The sequence below is a fragment of the Gambusia affinis genome, linkage group LG20 (assembly GCF_019740435.1).
Source record: "Gambusia affinis linkage group LG20, SWU_Gaff_1.0, whole genome shotgun sequence".
NCBI lineage: Eukaryota > Metazoa > Chordata > Actinopteri > Cyprinodontiformes > Poeciliidae > Gambusia > Gambusia affinis.
The window spans coordinates 20,213,715-20,239,479 of record NC_057887.1 but is presented as its reverse complement, the minus strand read 5'-3'; the positions used below and the strand labels follow the sequence as shown (position 1 = coordinate 20,239,479).

The 25,765-nt window shown below is 41.0% G+C and overlaps 1 protein-coding gene across 2 annotated transcripts in view; it reads right to left on the bottom strand.

Moving 5' to 3' along the window:
• lrp2b (low density lipoprotein receptor-related protein 2b) overlaps positions 1-25,765 on the bottom strand; it is a 47,582-nt gene that overhangs the window by 11,903 nt on the left and 9,914 nt on the right. The window contains exons 1-41 of one of the 2 annotated variants that reach the window (XM_044102641.1): positions 21,364-21,448; positions 19,348-19,473; positions 19,105-19,235; positions 18,496-18,633; positions 18,086-18,361; positions 17,759-17,998; positions 17,556-17,678; positions 17,317-17,433; positions 16,506-16,883; positions 16,181-16,429; positions 15,178-15,386; positions 14,919-15,103; positions 14,593-14,821; positions 14,323-14,500; positions 14,112-14,240; positions 13,840-14,006; positions 13,214-13,357; positions 12,899-13,008; positions 12,563-12,740; positions 11,623-11,836; positions 11,222-11,458; positions 10,937-11,128; positions 10,377-10,849; positions 8,765-9,212; positions 8,123-8,288; positions 7,857-8,015; positions 7,494-7,783; positions 6,867-7,070; positions 6,533-6,775; positions 5,804-5,929; positions 5,593-5,712; positions 5,315-5,446; positions 4,292-4,493; positions 3,917-4,212; positions 1,933-2,449; positions 1,679-1,834; positions 1,332-1,502; positions 1,005-1,228; positions 744-921; positions 374-570; positions 24-269 (exon numbers count right to left, since the gene is read on the bottom strand). In XM_044102641.1, the coding sequence (XP_043958576.1) occupies positions 24-269; positions 374-570; positions 744-921; positions 1,005-1,228; positions 1,332-1,502; positions 1,679-1,834; positions 1,933-2,449; positions 3,917-4,212; positions 4,292-4,493; positions 5,315-5,446; positions 5,593-5,712; positions 5,804-5,929; positions 6,533-6,775; positions 6,867-7,070; positions 7,494-7,783; positions 7,857-8,015; positions 8,123-8,288; positions 8,765-9,212; positions 10,377-10,849; positions 10,937-11,128; positions 11,222-11,458; positions 11,623-11,836; positions 12,563-12,740; positions 12,899-13,008; positions 13,214-13,357; positions 13,840-14,006; positions 14,112-14,240; positions 14,323-14,500; positions 14,593-14,821; positions 14,919-15,103; positions 15,178-15,386; positions 16,181-16,429; positions 16,506-16,883; positions 17,317-17,433; positions 17,556-17,678; positions 17,759-17,998; positions 18,086-18,361; positions 18,496-18,633; positions 19,105-19,235; positions 19,348-19,433 (8,458 nt within the window). In that variant the 5' untranslated portion in view covers positions 19,434-19,473; positions 21,364-21,448. Of the gene's footprint in view, positions 1-23; positions 270-373; positions 571-743; positions 922-1,004; positions 1,229-1,331; positions 1,503-1,678; positions 1,835-1,932; positions 2,450-3,916; positions 4,213-4,291; positions 4,494-5,314; positions 5,447-5,592; positions 5,713-5,803; positions 5,930-6,532; positions 6,776-6,866; positions 7,071-7,493; positions 7,784-7,856; positions 8,016-8,122; positions 8,289-8,764; positions 9,213-10,376; positions 10,850-10,936; positions 11,129-11,221; positions 11,459-11,622; positions 11,837-12,562; positions 12,741-12,898; positions 13,009-13,213; positions 13,358-13,839; positions 14,007-14,111; positions 14,241-14,322; positions 14,501-14,592; positions 14,822-14,918; positions 15,104-15,177; positions 15,387-16,180; positions 16,430-16,505; positions 16,884-17,316; positions 17,434-17,555; positions 17,679-17,758; positions 17,999-18,085; positions 18,362-18,495; positions 18,634-19,104; positions 19,236-19,347; positions 19,474-21,363; positions 21,449-25,765 lie in introns of those variants that run through there. The other variant, XM_044102640.1, reaches the window with a different exon arrangement.

Genomic DNA, 25,765 nt, shown 5'->3' with positions numbered 1-25,765 from the left:
ACCGGATCCGTTCTGATACTTACTGCAGGTTTGAAAAGGCTCATCTGATCCGTCTCCGCAGTCGTCCTGGGCGTCACACACGTAGCTAGAAGGTAGGCAGCGGCCATTGGCGCACTTGAACTCTCCAGGTCGGCAGGTCTTCTGAGCACAAGTCTCTGCGTCCTCGTCGCTGCCGTCAGAGCAGTCGGCGACTCCATCGCAGTGCCAGGACACAGGGATGCACTTCTTGTTTTTACACTGGAACTGGTTAACCTCGCATCGATGATCGCCTACGAGAACACGAAGCACAACATGAGCCGACTTCCACTAAGAATCTGATCAGATTTGATTAACTGATATATTTAATATTTTCAGGTTGATGAAACTCCCGTACTGCAGAGGGCAGCGTCCTCATCTGAGCTGTCAGGACAGTCTGGGTGTCCGTCGCAGAGGAAACCGGGGAAGGTACAGTTCCCGTCCCGACACTGGAACTGGCCGATGGGGCAGTACCGAGGTGGACAGGTCTGAGGTTCGTCTGAACCATCGCCGCAATCTGATTGGCCGTCGCACTTCCACCATATTGGTACACATCTAGAGAAAAGCACAAAAATGGTGGCAAATTAAGATAGATAGATAATAGATAAACCTTTATAATTAATTTTCCCTTCAAATTTCCTTTTTTGAATTTATATGAATTAATAGAGATGTTTTTATTTGAACATTAAATGAAACAAATGCGAAGCAGCATTTTCCGTCAGACTAACTTCTCGTTGTCTCCACAGCGGAACTGGGTGCTGGAGCAGTCTGCCACACACTGGATCCGAAATCCCAACGCTATGCCAATGAAGTGATCCGGACACTCGCAGGAAGCTTGCTGACCTCCAGGAGCGATCAGGCACAGATGGCTGCAGGTCAGGTAATGTGAGGAGCAAGGGTTCTCACCTGGTGAATAAAATTATCCCAAAACAATAATTGTTGTTGTAGTCTTCTCATACACTCAATTTAAATAGTATATACTGATTTACTTTTAGGCTGCCTGTAAGGGTGGTGGACTCGGATGTCATAGGGCCGATGGGTGTTGTTCCCCATGATGATGCGCTGCTCGCCGGTATATTTATGCGCTCTCTCTAAGGTGTGAGTGTTCCAGTCTGTCCAGTAGATCCAGTCTTCAAACAGGGAAGCAGCAAAGACGTGAGGAAGAGTCCCAGCAATGGCCCGGTGTCGGTTCTGGCCGTCCATGTCTGCATAGCTAAAATATTTAAACAAAAATGAGAGGAAATTTGTATTTGCGATCCCAAAAGGAAAACACTTTTCACAGTTTGTGAATGCACTGTCATTTTTTGGTAACTCACTCCAAAAAGTTAAGATGTGAGTCAGCAAAGAAGATTTTGTTGGTGGTGTAGTCGATGGTCAGAGCGTTGGGCCACTCCAGTTTGGTCGTGATAATGGCGCTGATGTTCCTGCCATTCATGCCGACTCTGCCGATATACGCTTTGTCGCCCCAGTCTGTCCAGTACAGCCACCTGAGAAAAAGAGACATTCAGGGAAGACGGAAGGCGAGGAAAAGTCAAATAATGAGATTAGGAGGAATTTTTATTCAAATATATAATTTACAAAAATGTCTCACACAGACACTTCAAAAACATTTTTTTGAGTTATTCAACAACTTTAAAGCTTGTGCTTTATTGTGTGTGTGTACCCATATTTGGGGTTGATGGCCACGGCGCGCGGTCGGCTGATGAAATACGTGTCATTTCCGTTTTTAAACTCTCCGGTCACCAGCTTCTTCTGGTAGCGGCCGTCCAACTCCATCACATGAACCGAGCTATAATAACTATCCACCCAGTACAGCTTCCTGCAAGATGCAAAACATTCTTACTGACGTACTTTAATTGCAAACATTTGACAATAATGTATAAGCCCAAACCTTTACGTTGCTCTCTCTTTACTCACCTTCCCACCCAGTCCACTACCAGGCCTTCAGCTCCTCCCATGTTATGAGCCACTAGTGTCTCTCTGCCGGTGCCGTCAAAACGCATCCTCTCAATCTTTCCAGCACCCACATCCAGCCAATACATCCATTTCTCATAGTCATCATAATCTACAGCCACCACATCGGACAGGCCCTGCTGCGCTATGCCAGACTTCGTCCCGTCCACGTATAAATAACGGATGTAGTAGCGATTGGTGTACAACAGGTAAGAGGGGATGCCGCTGTTCTGACGACAGGTGCGTCCGTCCGGTTCGCGGATGTACCCAGGAGCGCATTTACAGTGGAAAGAGCCGACGCTGTTCTCGCAGATCTGACTGCACACAGCCGGCGAGGTGGTGCACTCGTTGACGTCCTCGCAGGCTTTTCCATCGGGCATGAGGCGGTAGCCCGGGTTACAGGAGCAGTAATAGCCGGTGAGGGTGTCTGTGCAGAGCTGAGCGCACTGATGGACCTGTGTGTTCAGACACTCATTGACTCCTAAGCAGAAGAAAAACAAAAAACAAAAATAAAGATTAGTTTTGCACTGAGAATATTTTAAAAAGCAAAAATAGCTCAAAAACTCTAATTACTCTAATTAGACTTGGGAAAAAATATAATGTATTTAATTTCTTTTTTGTTTAAACAGGCCAGTATTTTAAAACTATGTAGGAGATTTTGGTATGTTTTCTACAGAAGAGATTTTGACTTTTTTCCTTAGATTTCTGACTTGAATCTTCTGAGAAAAAGTCAGAAAAAAGTCAGAATTCTGACAAAATTAAAATTCTGAGAAAATGGTCAGAATATTAAGAAAAGAGTCATTTTTTCCTGTTGCCCTACTCCTCTTCCATACTTCTCTATGTTTTTGTTGATAAAATAAATAAATAAATAAATCTCCATAAAATACATTATGCATATGTAGATTTTTAACGATCTAAAATGAACAGGCAGCATTACTGTGGCAAGGCACACTTGCTAAAAGTTAGAACAAAGTTTGAAGTTTTGATGCTTGCTTTGAATAAGAAAAAGATGCGCCACCTGGTGGACAAACAGCACAAAATAGAAGCTTAACAGAAGAATCTTGTAGATTATGCTGAGATGAAAGTGTGACAAAAAATGTTCCCTTTAATGATCTCCATTGGGAATTTTTTTCCTCTAGAGAACAAGAGTAAAAGGGATTGTTGTAATGTCAACGACACAAAGCAAGCGATTGTCCACTGTCTTGTAAAAGAGGAGCGAATTCTGCAAGACAACGACTTGATCCAATCTGCTGGATTTCCTTAAAATGATAATTTGAGTTTAATGCTCTGGTTAACAACTAGGATTATTGGTACGTGGGGTTGAATTGAAATGATGTGGCTCAAGATGAGATTTGTTTTGGATTGTCTCTATATAAAAACACTGCAAAAACAAGTAGTTTTGTCTAGTTTTTAGTGCAAATATCTCAGTACACTTGAAATAAGACAAAACTAACTAAAAATTACTTCTCAGTAAGATAGAGGAGCTTGTTTTAAGTCAACTGTTTCACTTATAACAAGACAGTTTCTCCATGTTTTTAATGAAATGATCTTCCAGTGTAACATGTACTTTTCCATCAATGTTAAGAAATTATTGACCTAAAACAAGCTCCTACATCTGGCTGAAAAGTAATTTTAAGTTAGTTTTCTCTCATTTCAAGTGTACTAAGAAACTGGGCCAAAAATACTTGGTAAGATTTTGTGTTTTTGCAGGGTAACATTTAATAAAATTGAAGTGAGACAACTATTCTACAAATAAAATATTTGAGGTACAGAGTCAATCACTCCAGCAAAAACGGCTTAGAATAAAACAAAGGAATGGCCCATCATGCTCTTAGGATCTCATCCGGGTTAATCTGTCTTAAAACATATCCTGTTTAGGTGACACTTTTAATCTGTCTTCACCGTAACAAATCAAACACAGTAAAGTACATGAGCTCATTTCTCTCACCGCAGCCTTTTTCATCGCTGTTGTCCTGGCAGTCCTTCTGCCCGTTGCACACCTTGTGCAGGTCAATACACTCTCCTGAGCTGCACATGTACTGCTGGGGCGAGCAGGTCGGCTGCAGCGTGACGCACAAGCTCTCGGCCTCGTCTGAACCGTCCAGGCAGTCATTATCCCCGTCGCAGGTGTAGGAGGAGGGGATGCAGGCTCCGTTCCCGCAGGTGAACTGGCTGCTGCTGCAGGTGTCGTACTTACAGTTCAACTCGTCGCTGCCGTCTCCGCAGTCGTTCACGCGGTCACAGCTGGGAGAGGTAGAGAGTCGGGTTTAGGTTGAGCTAAATAACGTCTGCTGTTATGCTTTTGCGAATGTTTCCCACGCACTGGTATGGGATGAGGATGCAGAGTCCGTTGGCGCAGGCAAACTCGTTCATGTGACAGGTCCGGTTGGGACAGTTCTGCAGCTCGTCGGCTGCGTTAGCGCAGTCTTTCTCCCCGTCGCACACGGCGTTCAGCGGCACGCAGCGAGGGTGGCCCGGGTACCAGGTTGGACAGGTGAACTGGTTGGAACTGCAGGTACGCTCACCTACAGGACAAGGTAATACGGTAAAATGTGTGTTTAAGGATCAAGTATTGAATCAAATAAATGGATCAGTATGAGCCCAATACAAAACATTTTTACATACTAAGAATGTAATTCAGCTGAGTTGGAGCAGGAACACATCTTCGAATAAGACATTGGGTCCTTAGGAATGGAGTCACTCACTCCATTAAGCGCAATAGATTAATGCAAAGTAGCAAATTTAGTGCAAAGTAAAATTATTCTCTCTTGGTTAAGTATTCGCGGAATTTTATTTCCAAAAATGTATCTATTTGCAAATTTGTGTTCGTAGACAATATCAAAAATATGTGAAATTGCAGCTCCTTGACTATTGGCTGGTATTTGCAAAGCAGCCAATCAAGGAGCAGCATTCATTTTCCTTTATGCTGATTGCTGGTACGCCGAAGAGTAGAAATAAGGAAGACTGTAAACGTTAATTCCTGTCTTAGAACTAAAACTGTTTCCACTGAACATATAAAGACATATTATAGTGTATTTAGTGTTTAAACTATTAAAACTGAAAAGGGATCTTGAGTCTGAAGTCACATTTTGCAAACCCAAAATTAAAAGATTTTTAGAAGCCACCTAATAAGTAACGAGTATACTTCAATTTTAGATCTTTATTTGTTGAACATTTCTGAAAACCATGAATTCCTTTCTTTCCAGCTCATATTTATAAATAACTCTTTGGTTGGTTTGTCACATTAAGTTCCAAAAAAATACTTCAAAATCTGTGATTGTAACAGAACAGAACTTTAAGAATCAAAAGTGTTGTAAATACTTTTTAAGTAAAACTGCTGTCTCACCACACTGCAGTTCTGGAGCCTCATCACTGTTGTCCCAGCAGTCATTGTTGCCGTCACAAACCACGGACTGAGGGATACAGTTCCCGTTGCTGCATGTGAACTCGCCAGCAGCACATGTTCTGACAATGTCCTCTGCACAAAACAGAGAAATACCTTTAAATTACATTTCAATGCGACTCAAAACATCAAATTAAAACAATACATTTTTATTTATGCAAGAAAACGATTCTTAAGAGAACAGAACTGATATATTTTCAGCATAAACAGAGAAGGTTTACCACAAGAAGGAGGCTCATCCGTCTTATCAGTGCAGTCAGTGATGGAGTCACAGACCCATGACTGAGGAATGCACTTTCCTTCATCACAACTGAACTGATTGGCTGCACAAGTACGGCCGGCTGCAGGTGTGATGCATAAAAAACAAATTCAGAATGGAAAAAACGTTTAATGATCAAAACTCTTTAAAGAAAGTTTCTTGTGGTATTTTACCGCAGAACAGGGGGTTCTCGTCGCTGTTGTCACCACAGTTGTTGTAGCCGTCACACAGGTTTTCAGGGAAGATGCAGATGTTGTTGCGTTCACACTTGATCTGGCCACCTGGACACACACGGTCAGCTGGAAAAAGAGGAAGATCAGAGCTTCAGTGCCACATAGATATGACTTATACTGTAATGCAGAATATATAAGCCTGACTAGTAATGCATTTTTTATCTGTTAGCATCTTTTTATTTCATTTCAATAGAAATTAAATAAGAAAAAAGATAAAGAATAGTTCAACTTGAATAGGTGCATTTTGAATTGTGATTTGAAAGTAGGAGAAGATCTAATACTTTGGTTAGAGAACAAAAGAAACAGAGACGTGGATTCTATTCATATTCTATCCTGACTATTAGTACTTTAGCGTAGTTACTGAGAAACAACAGATAATCTGGAGTTGTTTCTGTAAGTGGTAAGTTTTCCATACAGTTTTCTATATCCAGAGTTTCAACACATTTTCCCAATAAAAGTTCAATAATAAAGTTTGCAGAAATGACAATGGAAGGCAGAGCGATGGAAAGACTGGTGCATAAAAGGAGAAACAGTTGGACTAACTGATAAATAAACGGATGAAAAATGATACACATTGAATTCAGTACTCTCCCTGACTTTAAAACTGTTGCCCCTCCATGTACATCTAAACTCATTTCTCCATGAATCTACCGCCCTGTCATTACTCACGGCAGTTGATTTCATCGGATGTAATGTTGTCTCGACAGTCGTTGCGTCCGTCGCAGACGTAGGCCGAGTTGATGCAGCGTCCGTTGGCGCAGGTGAACTCTGTTGACGGGTTGCAGGTGGGGAAGGCGCAGCCCCGCTCGTCGCTGTTGTCACCGCAGTCGTCGGTGTAGTCACAGACGTAGCTCATCGGGACGCAGCGACCGTTGTCGCAGGTGAAGTCCAACGGTGAGCAAGTGTGGAAAGCTAGGAAGCAAAATGAGAGATTATAGCTTTTTAAGTAAAACAAAACCTCATTTTATACAATAGAGGCGTAAAAACTCATTTTCTGTCTCACCGCACACTCTCTCCAGCTCATCGGAGTTATCATTGCAGTCGTTGAAGCCGTCGCATTTCCAGCGAGCTGAAATGCAGTTACCATTGAGACAGGTGAACTGTTCAGGCTGACAGCGCTTCCCGCTGTCTTTGATGCAATCTTTGCCATTATTTGCAAGGTACCAATTCCCCTCGTGAGGACACTGGCATTCCGGGCCCACTGGACCTGCAGGACCAATGAGAGAGAAAGTAAGAGATAGTAGCAGAATCAGAGCTAATTAATGTCTCTTTTTGTTGCAGAGGCTCTAAACTAAAGATGTCTTACATTTTAAATCAATTATTTACCAAAATAATAATGTTTTCATTTGCATCTGATTTATCTGAGAAAAGATCTTATTACGATTTTACATGTAGACTAATTTTAGAAGTAATTTTACGCTGTTGTATAGGACTGGCCAACAAATCAATTTATTGATTAATCACATTTTTGGGTTTTGAAGAGTTATTTTTTGGAAAATCAGATTTTTTTTCCACCTATGCACTCCTTGGAGTTCCTCTTTTTTCTACCTACTGTGGCCCTAATACGTAATTTCACCTGGTCATAATATTGCATCTTTTTTCAGCAATGAAACGACGAATGGGTTCTCACCTGAAACGCAGATGTGACTGCAGCCTCCGTTGAACTGCTGACAGAAGCTGACGCACGCCTCCTGCTTGGAGCTCGCATAGATGTGGATGTCGTTGGGTCGGTACTGCAAGTCCTGGGCTAGCACTGCGTAACCCGAGCCGTCGTCCTTTCCGGCCCTGAACACACCCTGCTCCGTCCAGTCCGTCCAGAAGATGTCCTGCTGAAACACGGTCATGGAAAACGGGTTCTGGACTCCCTGAAGAATCACCTCTCGGTTCTCGCCGTTCAGGGTGGCCCGCTCGATTTTGTCTCTGTTGAAAAACACGAATAAATAAATGGGGGAAAGTTTACTTTCTTTAGGGAAGAGGGATGTTTTGGACTTACAGCGAGGCGTCAGCCCAGTAGAGCATCCTCTCCTCGTAGTCTATAGACAGGCCGTTTGGTGTCATCAGACTGTCGTTGACGATGGCGGTCCGGAAGTTCCCACCTAGCGTCGCCCTCTCAATCTTAGCTGGAGTTCCCCAATCAGTCCAGTACAAGTAACTGGGAATAGATAATGCAACAAAATTAAAGGAGATATTACATATGATGTGTAAAAATACAATTAAATCAACTTAAATTGAAACATTTAGAGTTTTTTGTTTTTTTACCCATAGCACGGGTCAACGATGATGCCTCTGGGACGGTTTGCGTGAGCAATGACTGAGCGGTTCTGCCCATCCAGGCCAATCGACTGGACGTTACGCCGAGCGTAGTCGGTGAAGTAGAGACGCTTGTGGATCCAATCATACGCCAGCCCGTCTGGATCATCCAAGTCTGGGAAGTAAGTGAATGTGAGATGTTAAAAAACAGAAAGATCAAAAATAAGCCTGTCGCAATAAATCAGATAACTACAAAATCAATGAAATCAAGCTCAATAATTTCCATTTGCATTGTTTGTTTTTCTGAAATGACTAAATGACACAAAAGGCTTCATTCTGGTGTACTGATCTCAACTAGCCCCTTTTTTAAAAGGACAACTTTGTTTTGAGACTTCAGCATTCATTTTATTTGTTGTTTTGTTTATTTATTTTGGATATTTAAAATGTTTTACACTTCTGGTGTTAACTGTTCAAGGGAAATCAAAGTTTATTGATCTCTGTGTACTTGCATCATTTTGCCCTCACATTATATTGATTGAGAATGGTCTTAAAACAACAACGTTATTGTTTTTTGCAAAACTTTCTGGGCCGATTTATCGTCCTGGAAAATGTATTATCGTGATTTGAGCCGATGCTGTGCAGTAAACTCACTGGAGGCCAGGATCACCGGCGGACTGGTGATTGATGTTGTTGTGATGTAGCCGATGATGCTCCGACCTAACCCCTTCGACTGGGTGTAGAAAATTCGCCTCTCTTTGTAGTCGAAATCCAACCCTATGACATTGTAGCCCAAATTCACCGTGGGGAAGGGAAGGCTGTGATCCGTTGGGTCCAACCTTAAGCTATTCACCGTGTAGTCAGTGGTGAAGACTAAAAACTCGTCCTGCCCGTAACCGCATGTGACTCCGTTACTGAGGAGTGAGCCGTGAGCGCAGGCGCATTTGGGTTTCTCCTGCTCTGGAATGGCGAAGCAGAGCTGCTGGCAGCGTCCGTTGTCTTCATGGCAGGGGTTGAAGCCCACCAGGCTGGCAGAGGTGGGCTGAACGTGAGAGTCAAAGACGGCGACATCCATCACCCCGTCAAGGTTGTCCCGGATCACCTGGCAACGATAAAAACATATTTTCTGCTCAAAAGGAAGGGCAGGAAACCTTGAAATCACTATTAATTTCAACAGTGCTTTCAAAACTAACAGGTGGAGATTATGGTTGGATATTCCTGCAAATATAAAGTCTGCAAAAGCTACGAGGCAGAAGGGAAGGCTAATATGAAAACGCCTAGAATGAGTTGGAGAGAGATCCACGGGTCTGTGGCTCTTACAAAACCAAAAGCGTTTAAAAAAGCCTGTGGACAGGCTTTTGAAAATAACTAGCTTCAAATTATGAAATATATCTTTCTTCATTTTCCATATGTATAGAAAAGGCTCATCACTTTCTACAAAATTGCTCTTTTTTCTTTTGTAATAGAGAAATCATTTTGTTCTGATATTTGAAAGTATAAATATGTTTTAATTTTGTTAGGTTTCATAATAAAACGTTTCATGTATATTTAGAAAATTGTTTTTTGCGACTCTAATCGAGTTTTATGTTCTTACAGAGGTGGAAAAAGTGTCTCTTATCCTCTTGAGTGGAAAAGGTTGCTGACCTGCAAAAGGCCCAGTTTGAGTTTGTTGATGTAAAAACAATAAATAAACTTATGTATTAACTGACAAATGGAAAAATGGACCGATAAGATGGATGAATATAAGTACTAAGAATAAAGTTCAAATTATTTTTTCACCCTCTTACTGTTACCATGAATATTCAGAGCTAAAAAATCTTAAATTAAATGCTTTGCCAGACTTTAGGAACCCAATACTATTTTACTGCTTGATATTGACAGCGTTTACGTTACTCCAAATTTACTTTTTTCTGTAAATTAACTAATAAAATATGTTTGAAGACATAAAGATTAAAATTTATTGGACAGGAAGAGAGCATAAAGAAGTTATTAAAAATTATTAGAAAGAAATTAACCCATAACTTTTGTTTTCTGCAAAATACTTCAAAAATTTGGACAGTATAAAGGTTAATTATTTCTATTTATCTCAGTTTCTTATACTATTGCTAATGATGAAATAAATATGTATGTGAATGAAATTCAGAAACGCTAAATTCTACATATGGTTTACGCAATTACTTTAAAGATTCGTGCACATATTTCTTGTTCTGCAACAAAATTACTTTGAGAATCAAACAGCAGATGTTAAAAGAAACCCACGACTCACTTCTGACTGGTTCGTATTGGACGGGTCTTTACTGGCCTGGAAAAGCTTGTCAAGCTTCTTATCCACCCACAGCATGTAGTTTCCAAAAATAGCCAATCCTGTTGGAGACGGATAGCGGCTCCCGTAGCGGATGATCTCCCGCTCCGTCCCGTCCGCGGCCATGCGGGAGATCATGTCAAGAACATCGTCGGTCCAGTACAGGAAGTCATTGGTGTAATCGACAGTCAGACCCTGAGGTGACGCCAGGCTCTCCGAGGCCAAAACTGTGCGATTTGTCCCGTCCAGTAGGGCGCGCTCAATCTTGGGTGACTGGCCACCATCCGTCCAGAACAAGTAGCGGAGTTTGGGGCTGACCGCCAGGTCTCTGGGTCGGTCCTCAAAACTCCTCACTAGTATCATTCTGTAGGAGGAGTTGACGGACAGAACCTCCAGAAAGGTTTCTTTTTCAAAGGCGTTGGTGAAGTACAGATTGCCTGAAATTTGAACAGAACATATAATTCAATAACTGTGATCTTCCTCACAAATGAGCAATGCAAAACTGTTTTTAGGATGAGTCATACCCGCAATCCAGTCCACAGCCAAACCCTGAATGCCTCCTACTCCAACACCTGAATTGATGATACGGCTGAAACTTCCTCCATCTGTTTTGGCCCTGAAGATGCCTCTGTATGACGAGTAGATGCTGTCTTCACTCCAGTAAACAAAGCCTGACTCAATGTGGAGGTCCACCTTGTTTTTAGTGGAATAATATGCTGTAAAGAAACCATCAGATCCCAACCTGCCATTAGTGGAAGTTTTCAAAACACCCGAAAACCAACATGCAAAGCAACATGTCATCGACATACATCGACCAACGGGCACCATCGCCTCAGAGTGGTCCGAGCTGTTGATGTGGAAGCCGCGGATGTACTCCGATGTGGAGACGACGGCGAACGATTCATACTCTTCACAGCGGGAGCCGTCATGAGATGGGTAAAATCCAGTGGTGCAGGCGCATGTCTTCTGATTCCCAGGTTTAGGGAGACAGAGGTGTGGACAGCCTCCATTGTTGGTGCTACAGCCATTTGTAGTTCCTGCTGAGTCTGAGGAAAAGGAAGGAAAATCGTTAATACTTTGACTAAAATAAACACAGATGAAAATCAACCTCTGGATGTAAATTTTACAAAATTTGGATCTTTCCATCTCTGACAGAAATTAATGGATTATGAGTCTTTATCAGCAGAAGTCTGTATAAATATTCACATACTGTCTCTGGCGTGGACCTTTAGGGCATGCAGGCCAGACAGGCCGCTCCGCATCACCACCATGTTGGCTCCAGTGTCCTTGTCCACCCTCTCAAGGACCTCATAGTCCAGGTCGGTGTAGTACAGGTGGTTCTGATAGACCGTAAGGCCCCAAGGATGAGACAGGCCGCTGACCACTGTGACACGGGTCACTCCATCCATGGTGCCGCATTCGATCTGAGCAAACAAAACAGAGGAGTTACAAAAAAAGCAAGGACTAGAACAAAAAAAAATGCTTACACCTCCTAATCCAAAGGTCTGCAACCATTTTGCTCTTAGGACAGCTAAATAAAATTTGCTTAGAGTTGTAAATGTCATATGACTTTTTGAAAAATTACACCTTTTCAGAAAAATATCCACTTTAGGAATTTTCTTTTCAAGGCCCAGCATTTTGTTTCTATTCTTAGGGTTTGCAATAAAAATAAACATAAAAGAGGATGGATATTTTATTAAAAAATAAAGGTGCTTTTAGTGCCATTCAATTAAAAATATAAAAACATTTAGGAACCTGCACTTGTCATCGTGTTTGTATTTCAAAACGTTAACTGGTTCCTTTAAATATTTAGCCAAAGTTATTAAGAAGGTCCAAAAAGCCACTTGTGTTTCCTGAGCTGCAGGTTGTAGACCCCTGGCCTAATCCTTTCTGTCCTCCCTTCCTGCCTGTCTTCCAACTGTAACATAAAAGTAAAATGTCTGAATCTAATCAAATATGAAGAAATTGCAAGATTGTCCCAATTCATTCATGAAAGCTATTAAGCCTATGCTCTATCAGATGTTTTACAAATTCAAAAAATGCATCAAAGAAGAACCTGTTTATTGATTTTTATTGGTACAAGTTGTGTTAAAAAACTAAATAATTGGTAATACTTGATGTGTTGTGCTGGTATATATTTTTTGACGTACCACCCCTGACCCTGAGACCCCCCAGTACAGTTTCATGGTGGAGATGTCGGCAGTGATAAACCCAATGTTCGCCAGGTTCGTGGTGTAAAGGTTCTTCAGGTTGCTTCCATCCATATCAGCGCTGCCAACCTTTGGAGGAACACCATTATCTGACCCTTTGTCTGTCCAAAACAGCTTCCTTGAGAGGGAAACAGATGTGAGAAACAAATGAATTACGCCACACACAGCCCTGTAACATTTTACATGACGTCAAGTCTGCCTGTATAAGAAGCCCAGTAAAACATCTTTATTCCTTAGGTTGATTTTTTTCCCCTCTTTAGTGGCGAGATGGATTACCCTCGGGCAGGATCTACTGTAATCCCAAAAGGCTGTCCTGCTGCCTCTGGTTTTCCAGTTGAGGCGATGAGGGTTTTCCTGTATTTCTCGTTTCCATCTACACGAATAACCTAAAAAAAAACCCCAACAAAATGAATTACTTTTGTGTACAACTGAAAATCAGAAACACCTACTATGAATCAGATAAGCTAAAAACACATCTGTCAGAACAAAAAGCCTATTTCAGTTGTAATTTCATTATCTACGTCAACCAAGACAAGTTCTGGCAATGTGCAGTGAAGAGTATTTAAGAACACAAAAACAAAAAGTCCTCACTTCAATGGTCTGGCTGGTGGGATTAGTATAATACATTATTCGGCTTATCCAATCAAAGGCCAGACCAGATGGCGAGCCCATGTAAGCAGCCGGAGCAAACTGAGCTCTGTCACTGCCATTGGTTTTGATTCGCCAAATTGAGCTCTAAAAAAACAGAACAAAATAAGAGATCAGCAAAAATATGTTAGAAATATGCTGGTTTAAATTATGCATTCAATTAAATTGTAAATAACTGAACACAGGCATTTTCAGTCAGAAGAAAAGGAGAGTTTAAATAACTCATTATATTGGAAAATGTAAGTTTATCTCCGTTGATTCCACAGGATTTAGATGGGAATGCAGCAAACAGGAGCTTATTATCAGGCTGCATCCTCCAGAAGATGCTGGAGGATGCAGACAAACATCAGCAGTAGCTTAAAGAAGCAATTGTTGATGTCAGTCAGTCTGAGAAGGGTCTCTCTAAAGAGAGAAATTTGATAGAAGATAAATAGTTGGAAAAGACAAAAACAAATTACTTTTTAAATATATTTCCACTAGAAACCCAAACTAAAGATGAGGTTCTGTGTGACATTTATTGCTACTAAAGATACCGTGTCTTAAAATCTTTGTCTAGTTTGTCTACTCACAGTGCTCTGCACCCAATACACATATTGCTCCTTGTCATCAAAGTCAATGTCTTGTCCCTTGGTGATGCCAGATATGGGGGCCATGGCGTTGTTGGATGTGTCAGTGGGGTCCAGAGGGATGCCAAAGATCACAGTGTCCCTCACCACCATCAAGAAGGGAGAGTCATCTACAGCAAACCAGGAGAAAATATAAGATATTTTTAAGTTGTTGAGAGAAATGTGCTGAATATATGATATTTATCTTATATTATTAAAACTAGTTGGAAACCTGCCTTTGATGCAGGTGCGCTGGTCTGAATCCAGCTTCCAGCCAGACTGACAGTGGCAGGTGTAATACCTCGGCCTCATGTTAGACAGCAGGCACAGCTGTGTGCAAAGGTGCTCTCTGCAAGGGTTGATGGCTAAACACAAAATTCAGTTAGAAACCATTAATTTGATCAAACGTCTGACTTTATGAGTACGTACTGTATGTAAAGCACAGACCTGCTGGCTGTTTGACGGGATGGTCCATTACGATACCCATTGGCTGGTAGATATTGTTGAAAAGAATCGTGATGTTTCCACCATGGAACTTGTTTGTACTCATCACCTTGCTGGTGTAGCGCTCCGACCAGTAGACGTTGTCCTCAAATACAGTCATACCGTGTGGGTGTTGGAGAACCTGATGCGAGCAGGCACACATTTACCTGGAGTTTAGAAACTTCACAAAGCAAGCAAGCACTTTACTCTTTCCTAACAATAGATTTAACATACCAAGTCACTTGCCATGACCTGATGGCGGTTTCCGCCATCATAATCACAGTAGTCAATATATTTTAGGTAAGCGTCTGCAAAGTAGACCCTGCGTGTGGTGTAGTCCAGAGCTAGACCGTTGGGCCAATAGACCTTAGTGCTGACAATCACTTGTCTCGTGGCTCCATCCATGCTGGCTCGCTCAATCCTGGGGTTCTGACCCCAGTCGGACCAGAACATCAAGTAGGTGCTGCAAGAAACATCGACTTATTTAGCTGGTGTTGACGGTTTCCAAACATGAACTGGTCATTCCAAATATTTAAGAACATTTTTAAATATGAGCTTACTAGTTGCGTGGATCTAAAGCAAGCCCACGAGGGCTGGTTATATTTTTGTTTAGGAGGACCTTCCGATAATGACCGTCCAGAGTTGAAACCTCAATGTTTTCCAGGACAGAGTCAGTCCAGTAAAGATTTCGACCCACCCAGTCCACAGCAATGCTCTCTGGCACCATCAAACCAGTGGAAAACACCTAAACCAGAGAGACATTAACAACCTACACATGCATTCACTGCATATGTAGCTAATTTTTTCTGTTTCACTTACCTCTCGCTTTTCTGTACCGTTCTGAAAGGCACTCCATATCTTTTTCTGTGTGGCATCAGCCCAGTAGATCCTGGAAGTCTCGCGGTCGAAGTCCACAGTCACGATGCTTGACCCGGTGACCACTGGACTGATCAGTGGTGGCCTCATGGTGAGTCTGTTGGCCAGGATTTGGCTTCGCTTTGCAACCAAAAGTACAGCAGCATGTGGGTCTGAAGGCAAGGAAATAAAATGTGTCAATGTTCTGTGTACAAAATCCAAAGCTCCATCTAAAGAGAATTCATGATTATTGGTACTACAACACTTAGATATTTGTTGTTTTGTTTTTGTTCTATTTAGTTAATCAAACTTTGATTATTGGACACTTTTCAGAAAAACAAGGGTAACAGAAAACTTCACAGCGGTTACAAAATAGATTAAAATAAAATACGAAAACAAAAATCTGACAATTTCTCAGTTAGTAAATAATAAAAAGGTTAAAAACCTAAATTATTTGATTGGTTAATAAATTAAATATCATAGATGAGGAATTGCGAAAACCAACTGAAGTCATACAAAATCTAATTTAATCTACCGAAACAAATTATTCACCAAATAAAAATGATATAGAAATGTGGGAACACATTTTTAAATCATTTGCAATAATTGTAACTGTTAAAGATAGATGGATTTGGATTTAAGTTTAAAATAATTTTATGTAAAATCAACTCAAATAAAGCTTCTTAAAGGTAAGTAAAGACAAATAAATTAGCATATAAGAATAATATATAATGAAAATAAACTAAAAAAAAATACATTTCACAATTAAAGTCCAAGTAACTTTTGAAGTAATTTTAAGAAAAAGCTTCATTTACAGTTAAGCAGTGAATTAGCTAACTGTGTTTTAGATAAAAATGCCAAATTGTGCATGTCTGTTTTTTCAGATAGGTAGTACATACTTACATTTCTTTGTCATTACATTATTTTAGCCTTTTTCAGGTTTATTGTAGCGCCCCTTAGTTTTTACCTGTAGCTTTGCATGTGCGTCCGTCGGGCTCTAAGAGGTAGCCGTCAGAGCAGTGGCACCTGAAGCTTCCTCTCTCGTTGTAGCACTGCTGGCTGCAGAAACCAGGGATCAGACACTCGTCGATATCATCACACGTCTTGGAGTCGTTGAGGAGCTGAAACCCAGGTGAGCAGGTACACTGAGCCCCGAACGGTCCCTGGATGCAACCGTCAGTGCAGCCTCCGTTGTTCAGAGCACAGTCGTCTTGGTCTTTAAAGAAGAGCATCAGAACCTATCAGTTTCACTGTTCTTCTCTTTAGTGAGGCATAAACGGGAAGAAACTCACTGCAGATTGGTGATTCGTCTGCTCCGTTGGGACAGTCTCTGTGCCCGTCGCACACCTTGTCCAGGTCAATGCACACCTGGTCGGTGGGGCACAGCCACTGTCCAGAGGGACAGCTGAAGGGAGGGGTGGGACAGTTCTGTTCATCGCTCATGTCCCGACAGTCGTTTTCGCCGTCGCACAACCAGCTCGTCGGGATGCACATTTTGTTGGTGCACTGGAAGTAGCTGGAGCTGCAGGTGACGGCCGGGCATGTGTTGTGCTCATCGGAGCCGTCCTCGCAGTCCGGATGGCCGTCACACTCCCACTCGTCTGGTATGCAGAAACCGTCAGTTTGGCACTGGAACTCGTCGTCGTGGCAAAGGCCCGGACCTCGAGTGGCTGCAGGTCCCAAAGCAGAACGTTAAACTCTGAGCATCACTGAAAAATATCGCTGACCCAGTTAATGTACACTGCCAGTCACAAGCAGGTATTGTGAAAACGATAAAAGTGGCAAAAAGAACTATTTATTACTTCTTTTTTCAGATAACTGTACGACTGAGACAAACACAAATACTGTTAATGAAAAACGCATTCTTAGAAGTGCAGAAAACAGTGGAATTAAAAATCCAAACCATAAGGGCAGTTTTGGAAGGTTTAAAACATTTGGAATTTATCGTAACAAGAATAAATTTCATTTCTTATCATGAGACAAATTTATCACAATAAAAGCCCACCCCTAATTCCTCTATGGAAAACATATGAAATGTATTGATGGACGCCATAAATTGGGATGATAATAATTATACATATCAATTCATTATGGTTAACATACGGCAGTTTTGTTCATCTGAATGGTCCCTGCAGTCGAACACGCCATCGCAGCGATAATAGGAGCCGATGCACTGGTCTCCACTGGCACAGGCAAACTCATAGGACTGGCAGGAGAACTCTGGAAGGAGTTGGAAAGGAGAGAAAACATGGAACATATAGAATAACAACACTAGAATATTTCTATGTTAGTCAATAAAACTGAAAATATGTATATTTATTTTTTTAAATACAGCTGCGTACCACAGTTTTTCTCATCTGATCCATCCAAGCAGTCCTGGTCTCCATCACACACGTAGAAGTCGCTAATACAGCGGTGGTCAGGGCACAGGAAGTAGCCAGGGGGGCATGTAGTGATGGTTGAATCTTGAAATGACACTTTTCCTTTAACACACTTAAATTATCACATAATTGTGTGTAGACTAAAGAGACAAGGGTAAACTTACTGCAGTTCTGTTCGTCAGAGCCATCTCCGCAGTCATTGTCACCGTCACACACCCAATTCTTGGAGATGCACCTGTTGTTGTCACAGGTGAAGTAGGAAGACCCACAGGTGGTTGGGACACGAGTGGGACAGTTGACCTCGTCTGAACCGTCTCCACAGTCGTCGTGGCCGTCACAGCGCCAGCTGGAGTAAATGCAGTGCTTGTTGTTGCAGGTGAAGGCGTACGGAGAGCAGGTCGCTCCTGGTGGGGATGCATGAGGCTTTCAGCTCATTTATTAAAGTCATTGTGATTAAATATTGCGCACAGCTACTCCACAAAGACATTTACCAGTATCAGTGCAGTTGGCCTCATCGGTCTTGTCAACACAATCAAAAATGCCATCACAGCGGAAAGAGTTAGGCCTGCAGCGTCCTTCGTCGCATTCAAAGGCGTAGTCGCCGCAGTCGTCAGGCGGAGGGACGGAATCGTCCTTGATGCAGTCCCTCTGATTGGCCTGAAGCTTCATGCCGTACGGACAGCCACACACCCGGCTGGAGAACGGAGTTGGGAAACAGAAGTGGCTGCAGAGTCCATTGGGCACCGAATTACAGCGGCTGTTGAAGGCTGCAGGAGCGAGGACAAATAGGGAGTTAATGGGTTCTTGTCTCTCGAACCAGTAAATAGATTCAAGTTTCAAATCATAAATCATGTCTAAGTGTCTAAGCAAGATATTAGTGTCTTGCTTTATGAGAACTTACTGCTGTGGAGGTCAGCTGAATAGGCCTTGATGTTCAAAATGCCGGTGACTCCTTGTCTGATCATTATGCTTCCTCCTGCATCCCTCTTCCTCATCTCAAATATTGCTCTGGTCTTTGTGTCAGATATGTAGAGGTAGTCTACAGGACAGAAAATATATAAGGATTTTATTTCCTAAATAAGCATTTTACTTCCAAAATAAAATTATTATTATTAAAATAAGAAAATTCAGCAAACAAATCCAAACTGTCCATCCTGAAGCATGAACCTGGTCGTATATTTTATCCACTGAAAGTATCAGCTTCAGATTTCACCGTATGATAGATAAACTTAGAAGCTTTACGTTATGAAAATTTTGATTTGGAAGAGTTTGCTTTTTCTTGAATTTGCTATTTTATTATTTATTTTAAAACCGTTTTTTATTTTATTCTTAAAAATACCCAAAGAATAATCTAATTATTCTATTATGTTTCTTTTACAATCTCACCTTACAATTATACCTACTATTAAGTCATCTCTATACATGAAGAAAGTAGTTATAGTACAGAGTTGTGATGGAGAAAAATCTAAACCAAAATTTGTAATCACGATGCTGCAATTAACAAGATCACCTGAATAAACTGTCAACGAGTATGGCTGAGTGATCTGGCCGATGCTGGTGAATGTCTGTCTGTCAGTTCCTTCGATGCTGATGTGGCCAACCTGGTCGAGAAGGGAATCCACCCAGTACAGCCTGTCCATTCTGCAAACACGGAAATCACATCCAACGATCAAGGTAAACACAGCAGGTCCCATTTTAAAAGAAAAAGATTGGGAGTGTACAGATAAACAGCAGATATCATCGTCATCCGTACACATAGTCCAGAGCGAGTCCATACGGCCATCCCAGCGTTGTGTTGACCAGAGGAACAGCGTTGCTGCCGTCAGGGAATGCTTTCATTATGACGGCTGGACGGTACCAGTCAGACCAGAACAGGTATCTGTGAAGCAATGAAAGAACAAAAATTATGAAAAATAAAAACATTACTGACTTTCATATGCAATGAACTGCCAACTGTCCAAACAGCGTCATCCAAAGTAAATCATACGCTACAAACTCTTTAGCATTTCTTCACATTAGAAGCAAAAACGGAATTTTGTATAATCGATTATTTGTGTCATAATTGTGAAGAAGAAAGAAATAGTGGATTTTTAAAAAATAAATAAATAATCAAAAAGTGGGCCTCACATCTTTATACAGCCATGCTGAATCCATATTTAGTAGAAAAAGCTTTTGCAGCAATTACAACTGTAATTCTTTAAGTTTTATGTCAGCATAAATTTTCAGGTTTTGCTGCAGATTCTAAATTCTAAACTAGAAAATTCCTGAAGAAATTAAATGGGGCCTGCCAAAGTGTGCCCATCGGTTTGGACCCAGCGTTCTGATGCTAAAAATTAGCATCAATGCTAAAGAAAGCTGAATGGTAGTCAATAGCCCTTGGAGAGTCACAAGCATGTTGACTAACATGCACCTTCACCATTCAGTATGTTGAAATTAGTGTATAAGCTCAAGTTAGCCAAAATGCTAATGTAAGCATAAGTACTTTCAGTAACGTGGGGTAACAGATACAGATAATGCAGAATATTATTGCACCGCCTTGCTGCCTTGCTGCGCAAGGCAGTTCCCTGACCTGAGAGTAGAATATAATGCATTCTAATATTGTTGCACCACCACATATTCGCCTGAGGGGAATATGAAGGCTTTTATTTTGAAAAATAAACATAAGCTTCATATTAAATGCCCACACTAATCCGATGCCTAACAGTGTTTGGGTTAAATCCCTTATTTACAGGCCTAAACAGCCAGTAGTTCTAAATGGAAGCTCTGTTTTAACTGAGTTTTGGTTACAACTAAAGATATGGCGTTTCTAAAGATATGGCGTTTTTGTAGTCCTTTTTATTATCATTAGGTCAAAGGCTAATGCCATTAAGTCAGTGCACATTACTTTTATATAGATCTATATCTATATAGATCTAGATATATCTAGATCTATATCTATATAGATCTAGATATATCTATATATCTATCTATCTATATAGATCCATCTATATATAGATATATATATCTCTATATAGATCTCTCTATATAGATAGATCTATCTATATATATGTGTATGTATATATTAATCTATCTATATCTAAATCTAGATAGCTCTAGATTTAGATATATAGATTTATATATTTATAGAGTGAGAAAGATAGATATCTATCTATACAGACATCTATCTGTATCTATATATATAGATGATATATATCTATATAGATATATATATAGATATAGATATATATATCTATATATATCTATATAGATATATATATCATCTATATCTATATAGATGATATATATCTATATAGATATATATCATCTATATAGATTTAGATTTATAGATGCTATATCTATATATCTATCTATACAGACAGATAGATTTAGATACAGATAGATATATCTTGACCAGAAAGATAAATATTTTTCAAATTTTGTCCTAATTTGTATAAGTTTAGACTTCTAAAAGTCTGTTTTTGTTCCAAGTTGTTTACATTTTCTTTTTCCAAATCTCCCTTTAATTAATAAATCAGATTTTCTTATTTTCTGTTTAGAATTAGAATTAAAACTCTAACAGTGGATGAACATGAGTGCTGATGCTGTTGAATGTGGGGGAAGCCGGAGCACCCGGAGTGAACCCACAGCTACACAGGGAGACGTTCCCCACTGTGCAGTCCTGGCCTTTTAATATTGAAATGTCCAATTAACAACAACAGCAGCTCTTTCTAAATTACCGCCGATCACCCAGCCCACACCTGGCCCCACCGCCCTTTTAAATCTGACATACTGGAGACATGAAGTCTACGCTGGATGGACTTTACATCTGTTTTTGAACTTGCGCAGAGATTTTGGAGACAAAGCCTGTTTCAAACGCTTCCACAGTGACATCTTTTTCATGGGGATCTCTTCTTCTTCAGAGACAATGATGTGCTCCACTGGATCTTCAGCTGATTCCTGAGCTGTTTGGATCACTTCTTCCTTTAATGTACCGTTTACCTGTGGAGGGGATGTTCTCAGTGTTTCCATTAGACCACCCTCTGATTCTGTGGAAACTACAGGAACTTTACCCGTTATATCTTCTGAACCTTTGCAAGATTCTGTCTCTATTTCCTCAAAAGCTGTCTGGGGGATCTCCGATATAATTTCTAAATCTGTTTTTGGTTTCTTGGTGTTTTGGACCAAGTTTTGTTCGGTCTCTATCGGGTTTCCAGTTTCCAGTTCAGCTTTCACTGCCATCTTTCTCGTTTTCTTACATCTAGATTTCTTTGATGTCTTTTTCTGAACTTCCTGGTCTCCATTTTGTTGGGTTTCAGAAACAGTTTCTCCTTCAGTGATCTGCTGTGGTTTACTGATCACTGCTTCTTTTGTCTGAATCTTACTTATAATGGAAGCTGTTGGATCCTCAACTGTTTCTAGAGTAGAAACTACTTGATGTTCACTGTCTTTTCCAGAAGCGTTTGCATTATTGGGAGTCTCCAATTCAGAGGAAGCTTTTAATGCTGCCTTCCTCTTGCTCTTACGTCTGGATGTCTTCGATGTCTTTTTCTGATCTTCCTGGTCTCCATTTTGTTGGGTTGTTGAGACCATTTCTTCAGTGATCTGCTGTGGTTTACTGATCACTGTTTCTTTTGTCTGAATCTTGGTTTCTATGGAAGCTGTCGGATCCCCAACAGTTCCTAGTATAGAAACTTCCTGTTCACTGTTTTCTCCAGAAACGATTTCATTGTTGAGCTTTTCAAATTCAGAAGAAGCTTTTAATGCTGCCTTTCTCTTGCTCTTACGTCTGGATGTCTTCGATGTCTTTCTCTGATCTTCCTGGTCTCCATTATGTTGGGTTATTGAGACCCTTTCTCCTTCAGTGACCTGCTGGTCTTTAGAGATCACTGTTTCTTTTCTCTGAATCTTGTTTTTAATGGTTGCTGTCTGCTCTCCAACTGTTCCTAGTATAGAAACTACTTGTTCACTGTTTTCTACAGAAACTTTGTCTTTGTTGAGCTTTTCAAATTCAGAGGAAGCTTTTAATGCTGCCTTTCTCTTGATCTTACGTCTGGATGTCTTCGATGTCTTTTTCTGATCTTCCTGGTCTCCATTATGTTGGGTTTCAGAAACAGTTTCTCCTTCAGTGATCTGCTGTGGTTTACTGATCACTGTTTCTTTTGTCTGAATCTCATCCCCAACTATCTCTGGTACTGAAATGTTTTGCTGGTCACTGTTTGCTCCAGAAACATTTTCATTGCTAAGAGTCTTCAGTAGAGAGGCAGCTTTCTTTCCTGACTTTCTCCTGTTCTTACCTGCGGATCTCTTGAATAGCTTGTCCTGATCCTGATGCCCATTCAGCTCCGTTTGAGAGGGCTGTTTTCTTACCAATAAAAACAGCTCAGTTTGGGTTGAAATTGATTGATAAACTGGTTTGACTGGACATCTGGTTTCCAGTGTATCCATCTCCGTTTGTGTTGAAGTTGTTTGATGGATTGGTTTTAGCTGATAACTGGTTTCCAGTGTATCCATCTCCGTTTGTGTTGAAGCAGATGAGTACAGGACTGTTTTCTGCTTTGGGGTTTCTTGAAAATCAGTCTGAGTTTCAACAGAAACCATTGAATTCTTTCTTTGTCGTCTCTCTGAGAGTCCTTTCCTGACCAGATCCTTCTGCTGTATAAGTTTTGCATTCAGTTTCTGATTTACATTGAACATCTCATCAAGCTGCTTGAATAAGTACTTCTGTACTTCCATATATTCAAGTTCAGTTTCCTTAAATTTAGCAACACATGTACACTGATTTGTTGTCTTTCCAGGAGATGGACTTCTCTGCTCTTTTTGCTCTTTTTGCTCCTGTGTCTCCAGCGGTTTGAAAATGGATTCCTTGGTGGTGACCAGCTGTCTTGAAGGAATCACGGTGTTCTTGGAAAAGCTTTCCTTTGTCAAGGAAGCTGCCACATCATGATCTTGCGTCGGCATTGAAACACTTTGGGCTTCAATATTCTCGGTAAAAAATTGTATATCTACGCAAGGTTCTGACTTGGGCAGCATTTTCCAAAACATCTTCTTTCCGCTGCTGGGCAAACCTGCTTGAAGACTTTGGTTTTCCGGCAGAGGTCCGTTATTAATGTCACTGTTTTCAGAAAAAAATGATAGATCTACGCAGGCATCAGGCTCGGGAAAAGATTTCCACAACAGTGGCGTCTTCTTGATGCGCTTAGTCTTGGATTGTTTTTCTCCTTTCTGATCCAGTTTCCTCTGTGGTTTGGAGATGTCGTTCTTTTCAGTGACCAGTTGCGTTACAGAAATCTCAGGTTCCTCTGTGCAGATCTCCTTCTTTAAGGAATCTTTCTGGTCACGATCCTCTTCAGGCAGAGAAGTGTGCAGCTTTTCAACAGTTTCAGTGCTGGACTGAAGGGGCTGTTCCTTCTCTATTGTCTCCTGCAGTACAGAGGTCGGTTCCTGTTTGGCAACCAGTGAAGCATCTTCAGTGCTTTCAGATGGAAGATCAACAGGGGAGTGTTTCTCCAACCAGATGTGGAATGGTATCATTTTCGTCTTGATGCGTCTCGTAGTTCGTAGCTGTTTCTTTGACATGGAAGGCTGTTCTTTCTCTGCTACCTTGACTGTCTCCTGTCCTCCCGTGGTGGACTCTTCTCCACTGACCAGTGATTCGTTCTGCTTCTCAGTGTTTTCTGCAGAAACCTCTTGGTCAGCGGGGACGTGTTCCTCCGACCAGGTTTTAGATGGTACCGGGTTCTTCTCCTTAGACTCACTGTCAGGTGTCGGTTTGTCCCCTTTCTGATCGACTGCCTCCAGAGCTTTGGTTATCGATCCATTGTCAGTCAGAGGTGAAGCGTCCTGCTGTTGGATGTTTTCAGCAGAGATCTTCAGCTCTTGCTGCTCCAACCAAACTGCAAACGACACCTTCTTCTTCTTCCGCCTGGGTGTCATTGGTGGCTGCAATTCCTTTTTGACAAAGTTGTCGGATGCAACCTCTTCGATTCTATGTTGGTTGGTCTCCATTGTAAGCTTTGCTTGTTCAGGTTCTAAGCTGAATCAATTCTCAAGAGAAGCGTATTAACAAGGCTGCTAAACGGCTGTGATGAAAGTTGATGATGTGAGGAGCTTATATAATGGCTGGTGATGTCAGAATTCTGCCTTTGGAGTTAAACTGTGATGTCACACTGTGACATCACAGTTTTGTTTGGTATTCAGAGCGGGCTTGTCTGATGGATTTTTTATCAACAGGACGGATGTGAAGAACCAACCAGACCACAGAAAGAACTGCCACTGGTTGCCATAGTTACTAGTGAGGTGCGGTCACTGGAACAAGTGATGCAGAGCCTCACCTGTCGTAATGGAAAAATATAATGGAAAAAATAATTTAGATAGCTATTCTTACCCTGTGGTTTGTACTGTAAAGTATTTATTTTTTAACCAATTTTGATTATTTTTTCTTCAAAATCGCTGATTTTTTGCATTTTCCCATTCAAATGCTCAGAAGCGCAGCAAGTGAGGCAGCAGCAGCTGAGCCTCACCTGGGATTGATCAACTTCTCACTGGCTGCCATCCTATGAGAGCATGCTCCTCCTGTCTGTACGCCGCCAATAAAATGGTTAAAAAACATTTCATAACTGATTTTCCATAATTTAGCTCATGTACATAATGCACAGTGTTTGTTGTCACCAGCTGTGTGTGTGACGTGTTTCGTGGCTGAGGAGCGATCAGAAACCAGAGAACAGATTCGAGGTGAGGCAGGCAGCTTCCCGTTGTTACTGTAAACAAGTTATTATTTAGCGGTAAATCAGGACAAAATACGGTGTTTTGTGGGTTTTTCCATCCATATCCTTTAAAATATTTTAGTTTAATAACACTTTTTATTACTAAACCTTGCTAAATAGATGTTGGTACCAATAATATGTGAGACTGAAGCTGTGTGATAGCAGTGTAATATTAGTGTACATGAATCATATCCTATCATTTCAGTGAAAAACTTGTTTCCTCTGTCTGATACTGTTTTGTTCTTACAAACGCCCCTGTACTTAAAATATTTTTTAACAGGTAGGATATTCTAGTAAAAGGATTAGGACAAACAGGAAGGATATTCAGATGGAGGAAGTGATCTTCTTGTGGTTTCGTCATGTATATAAATTGTTCCAATGATAATCTAATCATAACTCCTAAGCTTCCATTTCAGTCTCGTCACTCAA